Genomic DNA, 15,730 nt, shown 5'->3' with positions numbered 1-15,730 from the left:
ATATTCTGTACAGAAAATGAATATTAATGGCAGCAATTTACAGGATTCCCACTGAAACATGGCTGAACAGGATGGCTGCCACTACTTTCATGTGATGGACTACAAAGTTGTTCTCCATTCCTGAAACTGAGATACATAATGCCGAGTCTGCATAATAAAGGGAGGTTTTGTAGTGTATGAATTCAAAAACTGATATAAAAACCCCCTCTGTTGCTAGTTTGCTCAGTAAATAGGTCTGTGGAGTGGTATGGTGATTTTCCAGTTTCTGCGATTAAGAGAGTGAAATAATGCTGTGCATGTTTCTCATCTTATCTGCTTTGCCACAAATAGTTCTTTAACCTCTTTAATGACTGAGCCATTTCGCCTTGGGGTCGATAACTAAAGGCTCCACCCTAAAACGGGTGGATTAAATTGAAATCTCTGATTATTCACTCAGACCAAGACATATTCTTAGACACCACAACCGGTTATCCAACTAACTCAGTTGCTTTTGAAGGTATCATTGTAATGTTTATCCAGTTAAACTGAGGTTTGTAAATGTGAAAAGGGTTGATTACGATTGCAAACAGCATATTCCCTAAATATCAATTAAGGCACTGCCTGCGTGATATTATTATTGGGCGCTGAGCCCGCCTAAAACTTTGAACCTAGGATATTTTGGACTTGTCATTAAACTTGGAAAAGAAACAAAAAAAAAAAAAAAAAAGGAAAGAAAGAAAGAAAGCGAAGGAAAAGACGCTGCCTCCTTATCTGAACGGCGCGTGAGGGCAGGGGTGCGCCTGACGTCCTTCACTACAGCCGTTGCCATGGACAACCACTGCGTTGTCACCATGCGTTGCACTCCTGAAAATCACGTAGGTTGAACTTTTTATGTCGTTTCGTTGTGTAATTTATATAAACTGAGATATAATGTAAACTCTTGTCATGGTCACGGGTTTACAGTGAGTGACGCTGAAGTTAATGGACTCTAAAGGCTGCAGGAAGCTGTAAGCTAACCTTCATCTGAGACGAAAGAGACCGAGCGAAGGCGGTAAAGTATGCTAATAATTAATTTGTAATATTTATAGGCCTGTTACACATTTTGCGGAAATTGCCGTGCAAAACTGAAATCAAATTTTTGTACTCAAATTTGAGCCGGTGTTGTGCCAAAAAGTGATTGTCTGCCAAAAACTGATTTCCGGTATTTGCCAAAAACTGATTGCTCGTATTTAAACTGCTATAAGTAACTTGTTGGGCTATAATATGTGAAACATATGTCAAATGCATCCCTCATGGATGACATAAAGTCATCTTGAGCCACAAACAACATTCGTGTAACAAGGTAGAAGCCGCAATCAGTTTTTGGCAGTGACTTTTATATAACCTTTATTTAAACAGTTAAAAAAAATCTCATTAACATTAAAAATGTCTTTTGTAAGAGTAAGTTGGCCAAGAGGACAGCAGAAATGGCAGCAAATATTACAATATTTCTGTAAAAATATTTTAAGTGGGGATAAAGGACCGGATTGGTTATAATGTAAGTACAATAGCAGAGAGTTGTAAAGATACTTGAAAAACAGATATTGTTTTAATTCTCTATATAACCCCTTTGTAAACCCTGTTCACCGAAGTCTATTTACGAACATACGTAAAGATATTACACATAAAAAATACACAGAAACATTGGAAATCAGTTTTTGGCAGACAATCACTTTTTGGCACAACACCGGCTGCCTTTCATGAATAATTGGGACTAAATGCTGGCTGTTTCTGGGTACGAACCTGAGCCAGAAAGACCTACGGTACTCTGGCAAAGGCGGGGTGGGGGCGGCGGGCATTGTCCTGCTGAAACAGCCACATGGCAGGGCGATGGCACACGTACAGGTTGGACCACCTCTCTCCAGTTAGATTTCCTTCAAGAACAATTACATAAGTAATTAATCCCTTGTGTATCTTGACATTTGACAATGCAACTCAGTTGCTTACTTACTGTGCTTTTGTTTAATAAGGATATCTCTCAGTAATCTCTGATTTGTTTGCGGGGCTGTGATAATTCTGAAACCAACACCACAAACTGCAAGAAAAACATCAGTTATATCATCTCCCAATTCCAGCTGCACATACCACACTGATATCTGTGTCAGGGTGTACTGGTCAGGTGAATAGTTTTCTCAAAAATGATTTAGGTATTTAGTGAACTGAAAATATGTACATAACAGTAACAATTAAGGAGTCTATTTTTTGTTCATGTTCCATGTCATAATCAAAGGATCAAGCTTGTAAGAAAAAGTTTCATTCATTCATTCATTCATCTACTTCAGTGCGAACCAAAACATATTTTCTTTGGAAATTGTTACACTCGTATTAGTGTTTCAAATCTGCTTATTAAAGGTTATTGAGATCAAGGTATTGGTCAGCTTTTGTTTCTGTTACTTAAAATTAGTGTCATTAAGATGTAGTCAAGCATCTTGCTCTAGATTGTTTGCTTGGCATTTTTTTCAGGGAATAAATAAGTAAGAATATTTTTAGTTTTATACCTGTTTCATAAACATGTGTCAAAGGACAAATTCATGCTACACAATGATACACAAAGGACAGTGTTGGGCCATCTTTCCATGAACACATCAGGCCTGTATATTGATTCTCTGCTTTACCTCTGTGCTACTTGAAGGCTGAAAACCATTCTAACAAAGGATATTCTCTCATTTGGTTGTCTGATGAGGGTAGTGGAGAGCTCTATCTAAAACCTTCCATCTTGCTTTAGATCTGTGAATCATATTGTCCTCATCAAACCATTCAGCGAGCCTCTGTGCACTGTGGATGAGGCATTTTCATCAGGATAGAAATGTTACATCACAGGATAAACTTGATTACACAGAACAGTTTGGATTTGCAGCAACTCTTTCTTTCAAAGAGAAAAGTGGAGCCAGACCTTGGTGTCAAACCCCCTTGCATAAGAAAACTGCCTGATCCACTCAGCATAGCGGTCAAGCAAGGGATTGGGCTAGGATTGTGATAAGCTGCTTCCTCACAATTACACATTTCCATGTAAAATGTATCATCATTTGTCTTGATGCATGCTCAATCATCCAGGTAAGAAAATCCCAAAAGGTTTTGGCGTAGCTTCATTTGCTGTTTTCTTTCAGTGTTTTCCAGGGAAACTATTCCAGCAAAGTCTGACCCAAAAGGCAACATGTCAGAGAAGAGTGTTTGTAACCCAACCTGTGATGACGAAAACATTTCAGAGAAAGAACAGAAAGAAGTCCTCGTCTTTGAGACTGAACTGTTGTCCAGCACCGATTCATATGAGGATATTAAAGTGCAAACAGATGACAGTGCCTACTACGTCACATGGACAGTTTACATAGCTCTAGCCGTTCCACAGGGTAAGATGGTCCACAGAACATATAAACAATTATTATTAGCTCTGTTTAGATGGTCAGAGTGAGACGGTTGAATTTGACAGGCTCTACATATCTGCTGTAATGTAATAGTGTTTTGATTCTAAATCTCATTCCTGCACATTTGGCCTCTTGCAGGGGAAGTCAGTGCTCCTGAAGATTCTGAGAAAGCAATGAAATCAAAGAATGTGTCGGTCCACAAAGCTCAGAGCTGCTATCATATTGAATACAAATTGTTGCCAGGTGATACTGAGACGGTTAAAGTGGACATACTAGTATTTGGGCCGGCAGCAAAAATATACAGAGAAGACGAGTGCAAGGTAAATAGGATCCTCTTTGTTTGTGTATGTGTGTGTGTGACATTAATGAACAATTCATGAACATCATAAGTGGATGGGAGTATCTCGTGGTGTAGAGTTACGGTAAATAGTTGACTGCTCAGGCTGCTGTTGAATACAACTTTGAGTTTGTCTAATGCAAAAATAAATGTGAACAGATTCTAAGAACGTGGCTTGAGGGAGATCAGATTTGGGTTAGCTGGGCCCAGAAGTTTAACATCGGACTCAACAGGGATGTGCTCATCAGTCTTCTACCTCATAAGATCAGGCTTCAGATTTGGAACACTAAGGATAAACTTTGCAGCCAAGCCCGCTACGAAAGAGTCAGAGCCTTCAAACTGTCACAGGAGCTGTCTGAGGATGAAACAGAGTGCGGTGAGCATCCATTTCCAATTTTCTTAAAAATGATCAAAATATTACACCTATTCAGCATAAAAAGAGTTTTCAGCTTTCTGTCTGAACCATGAAGTAATCGCCAGAAAATTATATCCATTCATTTTCTTCCGCTTATCCTTATTGGGGTCGCAGGGGGCTGGAGCCTACCTCAGCTATCATAGATCGAGAGGCAGGGTACAGCCTGGACAGATTTGCTGTCTCTAGCACAAAGAGGCTGGCAACCATTCACACCCATTGGCAATTTATAATCACAAAAACCCGTGTATCAAATATGACACACTTGTCTTTAGAGGGATAGAAATGCTTTAACCAGTTTGATTTACAAGGGCTTCAATTGACTCAAGAATCAAATGGCCAGAAATTACAGGGGACTACAGAGACGTCTGTTAAGTAAGGAAACACAGTCTCTGTGATTAGTCACCATCCAAAGCCCGGAAACCCGGCGTGAGCCAGGAAAAACCCTCCTATTGTGTTATGGAATTATGAACTTTATATTTTTACTCAGGTTGTATTGAGACGATGGTGAACAAGCTGAGGAGCCTGTGTGAAAATAAGACACACACATCTAAAAGACAAATAAGCAATTTTTGTGTTGATCTCAGTCCAGATGTGGGACCAGAAACGGGTATGTGCATTACAACAATGAATATTTTATGTATATCAGTGTGTCATACTTTTATACTTCTTAATGAATACATTTTTTCAAACTTAAAACAGGTTTTGAAAAAACCACGAGTGATTATCATGACCTCGATGCCATCAGAGATAGTGGCACTGCATCATTTGAAATCAGCCCTGTTTGTTTGTTGGCAGGTGAGTCAATCTCATAATCACGGGCACAGCCTGGACCAGTGCTGGTCAGCTGAAAACAAAGCACTGTTCCTATTTTCTTATGTAAGCTTGTATTTTCTGACTGTCAGGTGAGAACTCACTGACTGAGAACATCCCAGTCTGTTCTTCTGGGGTTTTTGAGATCATCTTCAACATTTCTCTGGATGAACCACTGATGTCAGACCAACTGAAGGCTGAACTCAATCCACTTGTTATCACAATTTTGTCAGCCACTTCACTGCCTTCATCGTCAGTGCCTTTTCACATCCTACAGGTGGGATGTACACATCGTTTTAGTTTTGACACCTTTCTATGTGTTCAATTTATTTCTTACCCAGTCTGCCCTTTCTGGTAGTGGGCTGTGGTTTCAACTTTCAGCTCTGAGTCATTTTCTGGATGATTTCTTTTTCAGGAGAAATGTATGCCCGTTTATTGCCAGTATAAGTTCCATAATTTAAATGAACACAGGACAAACTATCACAAGCAGGACACCAACATCTACTTCAGAGATGTGAATGTAATCTTGACTGGTTTGATGAGTCGTAAAGAGCTATACGAGTTCCTATCCGGTCCACCTCTGGAGATAGAGGTTCATGATCGTGACCAGAAATCGGAAGCGCTGAAAACCCAGACACTTGGGACTGTGTCAGAGCATGACATCCAGTTCGGTGGATCGGTATTACAGCAGAAGTCTTCAGCCATTAATCCTCATGGTATTGCAAAACTAAACCTCTCTGAGCTACTGCTGGGGAAGAAAAGTCTAAAGGTGTGCTTGCCAGTTAAATGCAGCCCTTTGCTACTGGACAGGGAGCGAAGCCCACACAAGAGGAAGATGTCAGAGAAGCCAATGCCACAAGGCCATTATTACGCTGCCAATTCTCAACTCAAAGTCAAAGTCGAGATAACTTGCCCATTCAGTGTTCAGAATGACAGCTGTGATGAGGACTCCTGTAAGGGTCCGTTTGGCCGCATTGTCTACCTCTTTGGATACAGCAACTCCTCTGCGATGACCAAGCTGAGGTCGGAGATACTGCAAATCAATGCGGCAGCTTTCCATCTGGGCTCACGCTCAGTGGAAAACATAGAGACAGCCCTGTCAAATTACCAAATGAATTTTGAGCACAGTGAGACCAAGGATCTGGATTTTGTTTCAGGGTTTCATGTGATAGATAAGAAGACCCACATCTTTGTCCTTGAAGGGCTCAAACAAAAAACAGTGAAGAGACTCTGGGAAGCCATTCCTATGAAGTAAGCCAACCCGTGCTGTCTTGTCCCAACAGCCGGTGTTAACAATTTTCACCTGTGCTGCCTGCTGGATAAAGTGTTGAGATTCCATTGAGGGTGCTGTAGTTTGTGTGATGTTTTGCAGGCTACGTGGGAGTGAGGAGGAGCAGGTGACAGTGCTATATAATTCAAACCTGGTTTTCTTCAGACGCATCTATGACTCACTAGACATGAGCCTGAGTCCTATCCATCTGAGTCAGTCACTAGAGACCATCATGAAAAAGTCTCAGATCTACGTTAGAGGCACGATCCCCCAACCCTGCTTTCAGGCTTTGTCAAGGTAGCTGAATTAGACATATTTATTTTAAGTGAATAATGGTGGTGGGAGGATGAGCCAGAACAACCGTAGCTTTCGATTTGACGTGTTTTTTGGAAACCACATTGCTGCTTGGTGTGTGTAACTCCAAAGCTCAGTCCCTTTTTAAATATGATTTGGTCTTCACCAGCTTCTATTTATATCCAGCCCTTAAGTTAAAGTTAACTGCTGTTCTCTATTCATCAGGTAGTCCCCAACTGTTTTGTTCTACAATCTGGAGCCTACATTTAATAAAGTAAAGGGTTGCCAGTAAAGACAACTGCACCTGAAAATCAGAGTTAATGGGAGTAAACAGAAAAAGAGCAAAGAAAGGTGCAAGCTGTTAAACCAGAACAATGAGCTGACAGCTAGCAAAAATTTGCATGTCTTATTGAGAGGTTCACATTGACTGACTGCTTCCACCTTATACTGGATATTTGGCATTTTTTTGTTCTTTTGTTTTGTTTTACATTTTATGTATACAGTGACTGTGTGGTGTACTCAGTTTCAGAGTCAGATTTACTTCTTGCTAACCAAGTTGATCTGAAAAGACTCTCGTCTTTGGTTAGTTGGCTAGTAAAGGACCCTTGGATCAAAATGAATATGTCAAATATAAAACAAACAATTCGGTATAAAATGTATAAATTGTGTAATTTATCCTTTTTCTTAGGTTAAGCCAGCTTTGTCAAGTGAAGCAGCTTAAAGAGGTGGTGGAGTACAACCTGTTCCCCTCAGCTGACATGATTCTCAGCTTGAGCAGTGTATTTGGTTTATATGCTGAGAAGAGGGAGCAAAAGGTTCGGGCAAACACTGAAGGGAGCATTCCCACTCTGCCTATCAGGATGAAAAGACATGGGCCCATCAGCACACATAACACAGAGTACATCACATGGAAACAGAACAGGCCTCTCCAGCAGCTGAAAGACTTTGTTCAGGTTTGTGATATCCTATAGTACTATACACTTACTTGAAGCGTTTTATTAACAGATCCAGTCATGTGTATCATTATATTCCAGGAAAATATTAAAAAGGTGCAAGAGCAGAGAGAGCAGTTGCAGAAGCCAGAGGCTGCAGTGTTAAGGATAGACATGGCTGCAGGAAGAACAGCACACAACTACAGCATCCAGACCTTCAACTCAAATGAGCGAGCTAGGGAACTGCTCTGCAAAGAGATGGCCAAGGTGTGTGTAGCATGCTGTCTCTAACATATCAGAGTATAGTATAGTACCAAGAAAGTACCATTGTAAGGTGTTCTTACAATGCCATTGTAAGAAAGCCCTCTGTCTGTACAATCTCATGGATTTGACCAGCTTTTCCAGTCACATCACAAAGACATAAAATATTGTCATTAACATTGGGTTTTTCTCTTCTTCCACCACTGCTCTCTCGTTAAAAGAGTCATTTAAAAATAACTTATGAGGTGTGCTACACATGTGGCTGATTATTAGCCTTATACATAAAATGTGATTAGGCGGAATGGTGCTATCCACCTCGGCCGCTGTATTCCAGATGGCGGGGATCCAACCGGCACCTGCACCTGTGTATTTTTAATGGAATAAATGTAATTACACACAAACCTAATCAATGTATATTTATGAGTACAACATTTTTTTTTCTATTAAATAACCTCAAGAATGACTTAGTGTATCTTTAAATGTATTTTTCAACCTTTTCTGACACACGGTGTCATTCTAGCTTGCAGAATAGTCTATACATAATGAACATAATGAAGCTAAGTAATTTTTCTGACTGCCTCAGGTGCCTGGGCGCAGGTTTACCTACAGTCAACGGTATAACAGTGCAACAGTGGACCCAGGAGACATTCCATGGAAAACCAATGCTAGATCTTCTTCTACATCTACATTTTGGAATATTAGCACGAGCAAGTCCAAAGTGCACCCTAACCACCCAGATGAAGCTCGTGTGGAAGAGCTGAGAAAGGTAAAGTTCATTTGCAAGTACTGTGCAACAGAAGAGAAATAGGTTTATTGGTATTACTATGAATACACATGGGACAAGGATGACCATGACCATGAGCCAGTATGTTTAGGTTAGGTATAGAATAGCATGTAATATGACATGACTAATAATATTAGCCCTTCTGTTGCTTCAGTTGTCGTGAGCACACAATTATTTATTATCCAATGGCAGTAAGAAAACATTTGTAAGTTCTTTGAAACATCTGCCTAATCTTCAAAGGTTATGTGATGATAGTGTTTTGTAGTTGATAATTCAGTGTGCTTCCAGCCGTGGAGGGAGAACATCCTACATGCCAACACACTGAAACCCACACTTTCACGCGACACATGGCCCTGGACTCAACACTCGGAGGACTTTGAGCTCTACAGGAAACCTCCCCGGTTCTTCAGCACCTCTCCCGTGACCATCTACCTGGCTGGTATGGACACAATTAAGGAACTTAATAGCTGAAGTGCAGGATCTTTAAGTGCCTTTTTATGCTTATTTACCCTCTGAAGAGTCCAAAGCACAACAAGGTTCCTCTGAATGTCTGAACTTTGCCTGCAGTCCCAGTATCATTAAATCTTTCTCCATCATTAAGACCATACACGAACAAACTTAATGTGTTGGCAGATGTAGTATTTAAAAATGACAGGAGAAAAAAATCTAGCATATTTGACCAATCACTGTAGATTCAGTGCATCATCAGAGTTCCTGAACTCTTGGAAAGCACAACCTCACTGTACACACTTTTGTGTGTGGCAAGTCTATGTGAATCTTTTTGTTTAGACTCTGGTTCCTCAAATGGAAATCCAGATTTACTAAAGTGTAAAACCAACGTTTAGGGTTGAACATTTATTGTCAGGATTTACTAAAGAGGCGCCGTGTCAAGTTTGTAAATGAAAAGCATGGACAGAGGTGTGTTTGTGGCTGGCCTCACTGTCTTTATTGCAGATGTGTCTTCAGAGAAGTGGCACTTAATGTACATTTCTTACTCTTTTCTGTAGTACTATATCTGTTACACAGTACTGTGCAAAAGTCTTGAGCTGCTTGAGAAGCAAAACATGTTCAAATATACATGGAAATACTTTATATGAGCCAAAAACAGACATTTCTCATCCACTTGGAAGTCAGTATTTTGTATGACCACCTTTATTCTTCAGCACAGCCTGAACTCTGTGAGGCAAAGTATTGTAGACAATATTAAGATGTATGTAAATTTTAGCAATTAAAAGGACAGATCTGAAGTGTGTAGATTAATGACTGAATCTTACTAAAAATGTAATATGCAGCCTCGCGTGGCATATCAGACAAACAACATTCAAAAAAGTAAAAAGCTGCCCCAACCCTCTAAGACCATATACAGTTGCTGATATTTCAAATGAAAGAGTTTATCTTTATATGAAAACACAAATTGTCCTTTAGCTCGCACTGTTATGAAATGCTTTGCTGCAGGATGGTAGAAATTAATGAATGGTCATAATTGAAACGATGTGGTTACATCTGTGTTTTATTCGATGACTGCAGCATCATCTGGAACTTAGTGTTCGTACCTGAGGATTTTTATTGCATTCATCTTACTAGTATTGTGGAGTTCATCGAGAAACAGACAAAATCCATGATCTGCACTAAAGTAGTTACAGTTGCAAGAAAAAGCTCACAAACCCCTCAGCAATTGTGTAAATATACAATTTCCAAGTAGAGATAATTATACTTGTTCCTTTTTTCAAGTATAACTGGGATAGCTGTAGCAGCAGGTCATCTATTAATTGAGCGGTTGATGGTTCAATCCCTGGAAGTACTTCAGACCCCCAAGTTGCTCTTTGATGTGTCAGCTTTAGAGAGACAGGGCTTAAGCATTGAAAGAATGGGCGAATGAGACAGGTAGAGCACTATATAAGAACTAGTCCACTCATCATTCCTGTTATTTCTCAACACTTCTCTTTGATTAAGGTCACACCTTTAATTTGGACATTCCAAAACATTATCTTCATTTTTCTTTGACCGTTCTTGTGTATTAGTCTGGGATAGGGCTGTGCGATATGACCAAAATCTCATATCCCAATATAAGACATCTATCTTCCCGATAACAATATAAATCACAAAATGTAACATTTTCTGTAAATTCTGTGAATCTCGGGCAGCTCGACTTGCGTGAAGTGTTTCCAGCTGGGCGTCGTGTACTTGGAGCAGTGTTTTAACTGATGCATGAAACGATACATTTTTAGACATAAGTAACGGCCGCAGTTTTCTTTGTGAGTATTTATTACACGGCGTGCTGCGGGGAAAAGCCTGTTCTAACGTTTGAGTCTAAGGTTTATTTTTTAGCACCTGGCGGCTCTTTTTTGCTTCTCATCCATAAACACGGCATACTCTTTCACGTAATTCAGTTTATTTTGAAAAGTCTCAACACGATCTTGAGCTTTATTGTGAAAGGCTTATGTGGAAAATAAACAAGCGGACACGGGATGGTTTTACCGTCGTTGTTGCTAACGACAATGCATAAAAACAGTCGCTTATCCGTCCGTAGTGTGGTTATATTAAATATAAGAGAAAGAGAGAACTTTAAGAAATTAATTTAGCCACTACAGTGACCATCAAAACCATGAAAAAATATTGCCGTAAACAGTTTATTTTGCGACACCACGAAACAAACGATAGTGTAAAATAAAACGATAGACGTTTTTATATCGTCATCCGATATATATCGTTATATCGAACATCCCTAGTCTGGGACATTCTATTCAGACTCCCTTGGTCCAGAGAAATATCACCCTGACTTTAACTAGTTAGAATAGAATAGAATAGAATAGAATAGAATAGAATAGAATAGAAAGTGAAATTTCGGTGTTACACAGCTCTTATAGCAAGGGGAATATAAAATATAAAAGGAAGACACAAAGTGGTCCTATATACATAAGCAACTGAAGTTCGTATACACAGGTAACAATGTACAGAAATATGTATAGAAAAATTGTACAGGGATATGTACAGTATAAAATGTACAGTGAACAAACAGCTGGTGAGTAAGATGACCAAAGGATGTTAAACTGTGTTATAGAGTTTGACAGCTTCTGGTAAGAATGACCTGCAGTAGCGCTCCTTCCTACACTGTGGGTGTAAAAGTCTACTGCTGAACGAGCTGCTCGGTGCTTGTACAGTCTCACATGATGGATGTTAGCTTAGACAACATCCTCTCCTCCCCAACCTGCTCGATGGACTTCTGCGGACAGTCCAGGACAGAGCTGGCCCTCTTGACCAGTTTGTTGAGTTTCCCCCTGTCCCTCTCTGCCAATCCACTCCTCCAGCAGACCACAGCATAAAAGATAGCAGATGCCACCCCAGTGTCGTAAAATGCCCTTAGAGCAGGGCTCTAGACTAACTTTTTGCCATGGGCGTACCGGTACGCCTAACTTTAAAAAGTTAGGCGTACCGGCACAAAAGTTAGGCGCACACAAATTTTATAATAATTTATATAATATAATGTGTTTTTCTGGATACACTGTGCTTTTTCAGCATTCAAAGATTGATGCCACCGTGTCAGAGCACTGGCTATGAATTTCAGAAGGATCTGGCCTTAACAGAAAAGTTAGCAATAGTTCTTTTCCTATTACAGCTACATCCACTTCTGTCGTGCCTAGGCTGCTCACTAGGGCTGGGTATCATCACTGATTTCTATAATCCATTCGATTCTGGTTTTCAAAGTCCCGATTCGATTCAATTTAGCCTCAGACAGTCAGAAATATTATAATTCTGATCATTTATCAGTACTGACTTCATCAGAATTGTGAACATCACAGCAGATGCCTTTGTGTGAAAGTAACTGAGAATAAAACACAGATTTTCCTGGTCTGGCTTTTTATAGCAGATAACCTTAAAAATATTCTACAATGTTCTGCATATAAAGTTTAAATTTCTTCAGTATTGAACAACAGAAAAAACAGGCTTTCTTGTCCGAAGTCATTTAAGTGAAAAAAAGAAAAGAAAAAGACAGCAGCCGACAGCGCTGTAAACAGCGGTAGACTGGTGGGTAATAAGCGAATGAATAATACAGAAAACAGATTGGAGACGAGAAACTGTTCTTGAAGTACAGAGAGAGAGAGAGAGAGAGAGCTAGCTGTGCATGGAGTGTGATTTTAATAGTCGTGGAAGCAAAACAGCAAAATTCATGACGACATTGATCAAATGTGAAGCGCAGTTTGCTGCTTCTTTTGCTGCTGGCTCGGTGAATTTTGGTTGGAGAGAGACAAAACCTGCAGCTCAGAATCAGCGCAAAAAGACGTAAACACAGCGCGGACCGGACGCATCAGAATCGCTGAGCTCCAACAGCGTGACCGTCTACGGGCCATCGGGTGAGAAAGCCGAGAAAGACAAAGTTGATTCTGATGCATCGGGTCTGTGTTTACATCTTTGTGTGGAGTCCGTGTACCTGCTCTCATCTGCTGTTCGGTTGTTGTTGAAATGGTTTTGTGAGCTTTAATCTGAGAATCTGGTGTTTCTGGCAAAACACAGTTATATTTAAAAGTCGATTCAGGATTTAATGAATTGATATCGCTTTATTCAAGCTACTCACCTCCCACTTCCACCTGCACTTTCAACTGGACCACGGCCAATCAGAGAGGTCCCGCCCCTGACTATCTCTGATTGGTTTAGTCCACGATAGGGGCAAAATGTGTGTCTGTTGTTGACCATAGGGAAGGTTGCAGATTTTTTTTTTTTTTTGCTACCCGAACAGTTGGTCGCACAGGTGCAACCAAATATTTGCACCCATGGCAAAAAGTTAGTCTAGAGCCCTGCTATCACATTCTTACTCAACTGAACAGAACAGAACTTTAGATTCAACATCTTGCCCAAGAATATTTGGCAGACTGGAGTAGCAAAGAGTTGAACCACCATCTCTCTGATTAGCAGATGACTTGTTCCTGAGCTACAGCCTCCCCACAACACATCAGTTTGTTGTGCATGGGGCCGCAGAGCAGTCAGGGTGCTCACGCTGAATCTTGTAACAATGGGCATGTGAGGATCAGAACTGGACCACGGAGCAATGGAAGAAGGTGTCCTGGTGTGATTAATTGTGTTTTCTTTCATATCACGTGGATGGCTGGGTGCATGTGCATTGGTTACTTGGGTAACACCTGGCACAAGGATGCATGATAGGAAGAAAGCAAGTCAATGGAGGCAGTGTGATGCTTTGGACAATGTTCTGCTGGGAAACCTTGGGTCCTCCTTCACCCATGTGGATGCTACTTTAACATGTGTCGCCTACTTAAGCATTGCTGCAGACCATAATCCACCCTGCCACAAAGAAAAATGATTCAGGAATAGTTTTTGAGTCACAACAATGAGTTTGAGCTCTTGACTTAACCTTCCCCAGATCCTTTGTGAACATCTTGGCTCAGATACCACAGCACACCTTCAGGTGTGTAATGGATTTGATGATGGGTCAGCAAAAGGGGGGGACCAACACAATACTAGGCAGGTGCTCATAATGTTGTGCCTTACTGGTATCTGACCGAGAGTAGTTTATCTATTTTATTTGTGTAAGAGGGTCCTTTTTGACCTTTCAGAAAGGTGAAAAATCCCACAATTCTTTAGTTCACAAGTGATGCAGACACTAACTCAGTATACAAGCATGTCATGAAACCACAAGGTTTCATTTAAAGCTGTACTGCTGACGTAGAGCTACATTGATTTTCCTGATTCTGATCAAAACAAAGCACCCAAGAATTAGTTTAAGGAAAAAAGTATGTAGTAAGTGACCTATTTACATGAACATAATAATGATTAAATATTAAAAAATTTTATATTAGTTGGAAATTAGACACAGTGGTTCCAGTGGATGATGTATCCCGGCATGCCAGCAGGTTGTCAGACAGAAATAAACAAACGCCAAATGAAAGCAGTTAACAAAAACCACAACACAGCACTCCAATAAGGTTTTAAACATTCACAACAGAGGGCAACATCTTTAATGCATTTTCAAGAGACAGTTTTCCTTTCAGATGTAACTCCACCATGGAACTATTTTCCTGTGGCACAAAGGCAGATCTGTGATCTGTCCAACTAACAAAAAACATATTTCTTAGATTTCAGCACTATGACATGAGTTATGATCTCGAGTGAGTTACATGTTTGGTAACATTTAATGAGACATACGGTGTGCTTACATTTCATGTATGTGTTTTGTTCAGGGACACTGTGAATTAGATATGTAAGTGCAGATCAGGGATAGCTCCCCTACTTCAAATACATATGTCCAAAAATGCCTTAATATTAAGTGAGACAGAGAAACACATTGTCAGAAGACCATATGAAGTTTAGTTGAATTCACAAAAGTGCATGTAATAATGTCACAGTTTGGGCTCTTGTTGTAATTCTGATGGGGTTGAAATGTTGTCTTTTTCAGTCTGTCAAGTCTTCAGTGGAGCTGTGATGCACTTTTACTTTTCTCCACTCACGAACTGTTTGTCTGCAACTTTATTGCAGTTTGTCTGCAACTTCATGAGAAGACTAGGCTCAGCTTCATTTTTAAAAGCAGACAAAACTGGACAAAAACATGGGAGCATACATCATGTGACAGTTACAGCCTATAGTCTCAAAGCCAACATCTAGCAAAGCACAGAATATCTAAGAGTGGATTTTCCTATGTCTGTGTACGCTGCAAGCTTTTTCACTGTACTAAAGGCCAGTATTGATCCATTTTGATTGAAGCTCCAGATGGCAGATATTTAAGCCAGTAGAAGTCTTTGCTGCTGAGTAACACACTCCCAGACTGAGCTGGAGAATAAATTTGGTCGGGCAGAAGCTTAATTGATCTCAGCAGTGTACAGAGTTACTCGTTAATGTGTGCCATGTTATATTTTTCCAACTCTGTTGTAAGCTAAAACCACACCACGCCTGTTAAGTTTATCAGCTGTATGAAGTTTACAGGATGAACTCTTTGGAGTTGTTGATCCACAGAGTTAAGCGTGTGCGCTGTTGATCCTCAGGAGATCGTCTACAACAGGAGCAGCTCCAAGCAGCCAGAGCTCAGTACAGCCGCTGGAAGAAGCAGCTGCTTCCTGACGGCAGCAACATTAACTCAGCAGACAACAGCCCCGTCCAACAATTCAAGTGTCACATGAAAGGAAACCTGGAGAGAACTCAGGATGTACTGAAAGATCTGCCAAAGAAATATTCACTGAGGAAACCAGGCATGATACTTAAGGTACAGCATTTCCACTCATTCCAAGTGGCACTCAGAATTC

At 40.3% G+C, this 15,730-nt stretch overlaps 1 protein-coding gene across 4 annotated transcripts in view; it reads left to right on the top strand.

The window, feature by feature from the left end:
- Nucleotides 1–728: 728 nt before the first annotated feature.
- Nucleotides 729–15,730, top strand: part of cfap92 (cilia and flagella associated protein 92 (putative)) — an 18,660-nt gene continuing 3,658 nt past the window's right edge. The window contains exons 1-15 of one of the 4 annotated variants that reach the window (XM_086291218.1): nucleotides 729–854; nucleotides 943–1,030; nucleotides 3,126–3,365; nucleotides 3,519–3,700; nucleotides 3,877–4,093; nucleotides 4,620–4,739; nucleotides 4,832–4,927; nucleotides 5,035–5,219; nucleotides 5,358–6,193; nucleotides 6,315–6,509; nucleotides 7,195–7,459; nucleotides 7,541–7,705; nucleotides 8,283–8,465; nucleotides 8,772–8,922; nucleotides 15,473–15,690. In XM_086291218.1, coding sequence (XP_086147344.1) covers nucleotides 3,173–3,365; nucleotides 3,519–3,700; nucleotides 3,877–4,093; nucleotides 4,620–4,739; nucleotides 4,832–4,927; nucleotides 5,035–5,219; nucleotides 5,358–6,193; nucleotides 6,315–6,509; nucleotides 7,195–7,459; nucleotides 7,541–7,705; nucleotides 8,283–8,465; nucleotides 8,772–8,922; nucleotides 15,473–15,690 — 3,006 coding nt within the window. In that variant the 5' untranslated portion in view covers nucleotides 729–854; nucleotides 943–1,030; nucleotides 3,126–3,172. The other 3 variants (XM_086291216.1, XM_086291220.1, XM_086291217.1) reach the window with 3 other exon arrangements.

Source organism: Aulonocara sp. 'chitande type north' Nkhata Bay, linkage group LG5, assembly GCF_057382095.1.
Source record: "Aulonocara sp. 'chitande type north' Nkhata Bay isolate Kocher_YH1m ecotype deep benthic linkage group LG5, A_spYH_male_GT1.1, whole genome shotgun sequence".
NCBI classification, from domain to species: domain Eukaryota; kingdom Metazoa; phylum Chordata; class Actinopteri; order Cichliformes; family Cichlidae; genus Aulonocara; species Aulonocara sp. 'chitande type north' Nkhata Bay.
The sequence above is the reverse complement of the archived record's forward strand: the minus strand, read 5'-3'. Positions and strand labels throughout refer to the sequence as shown.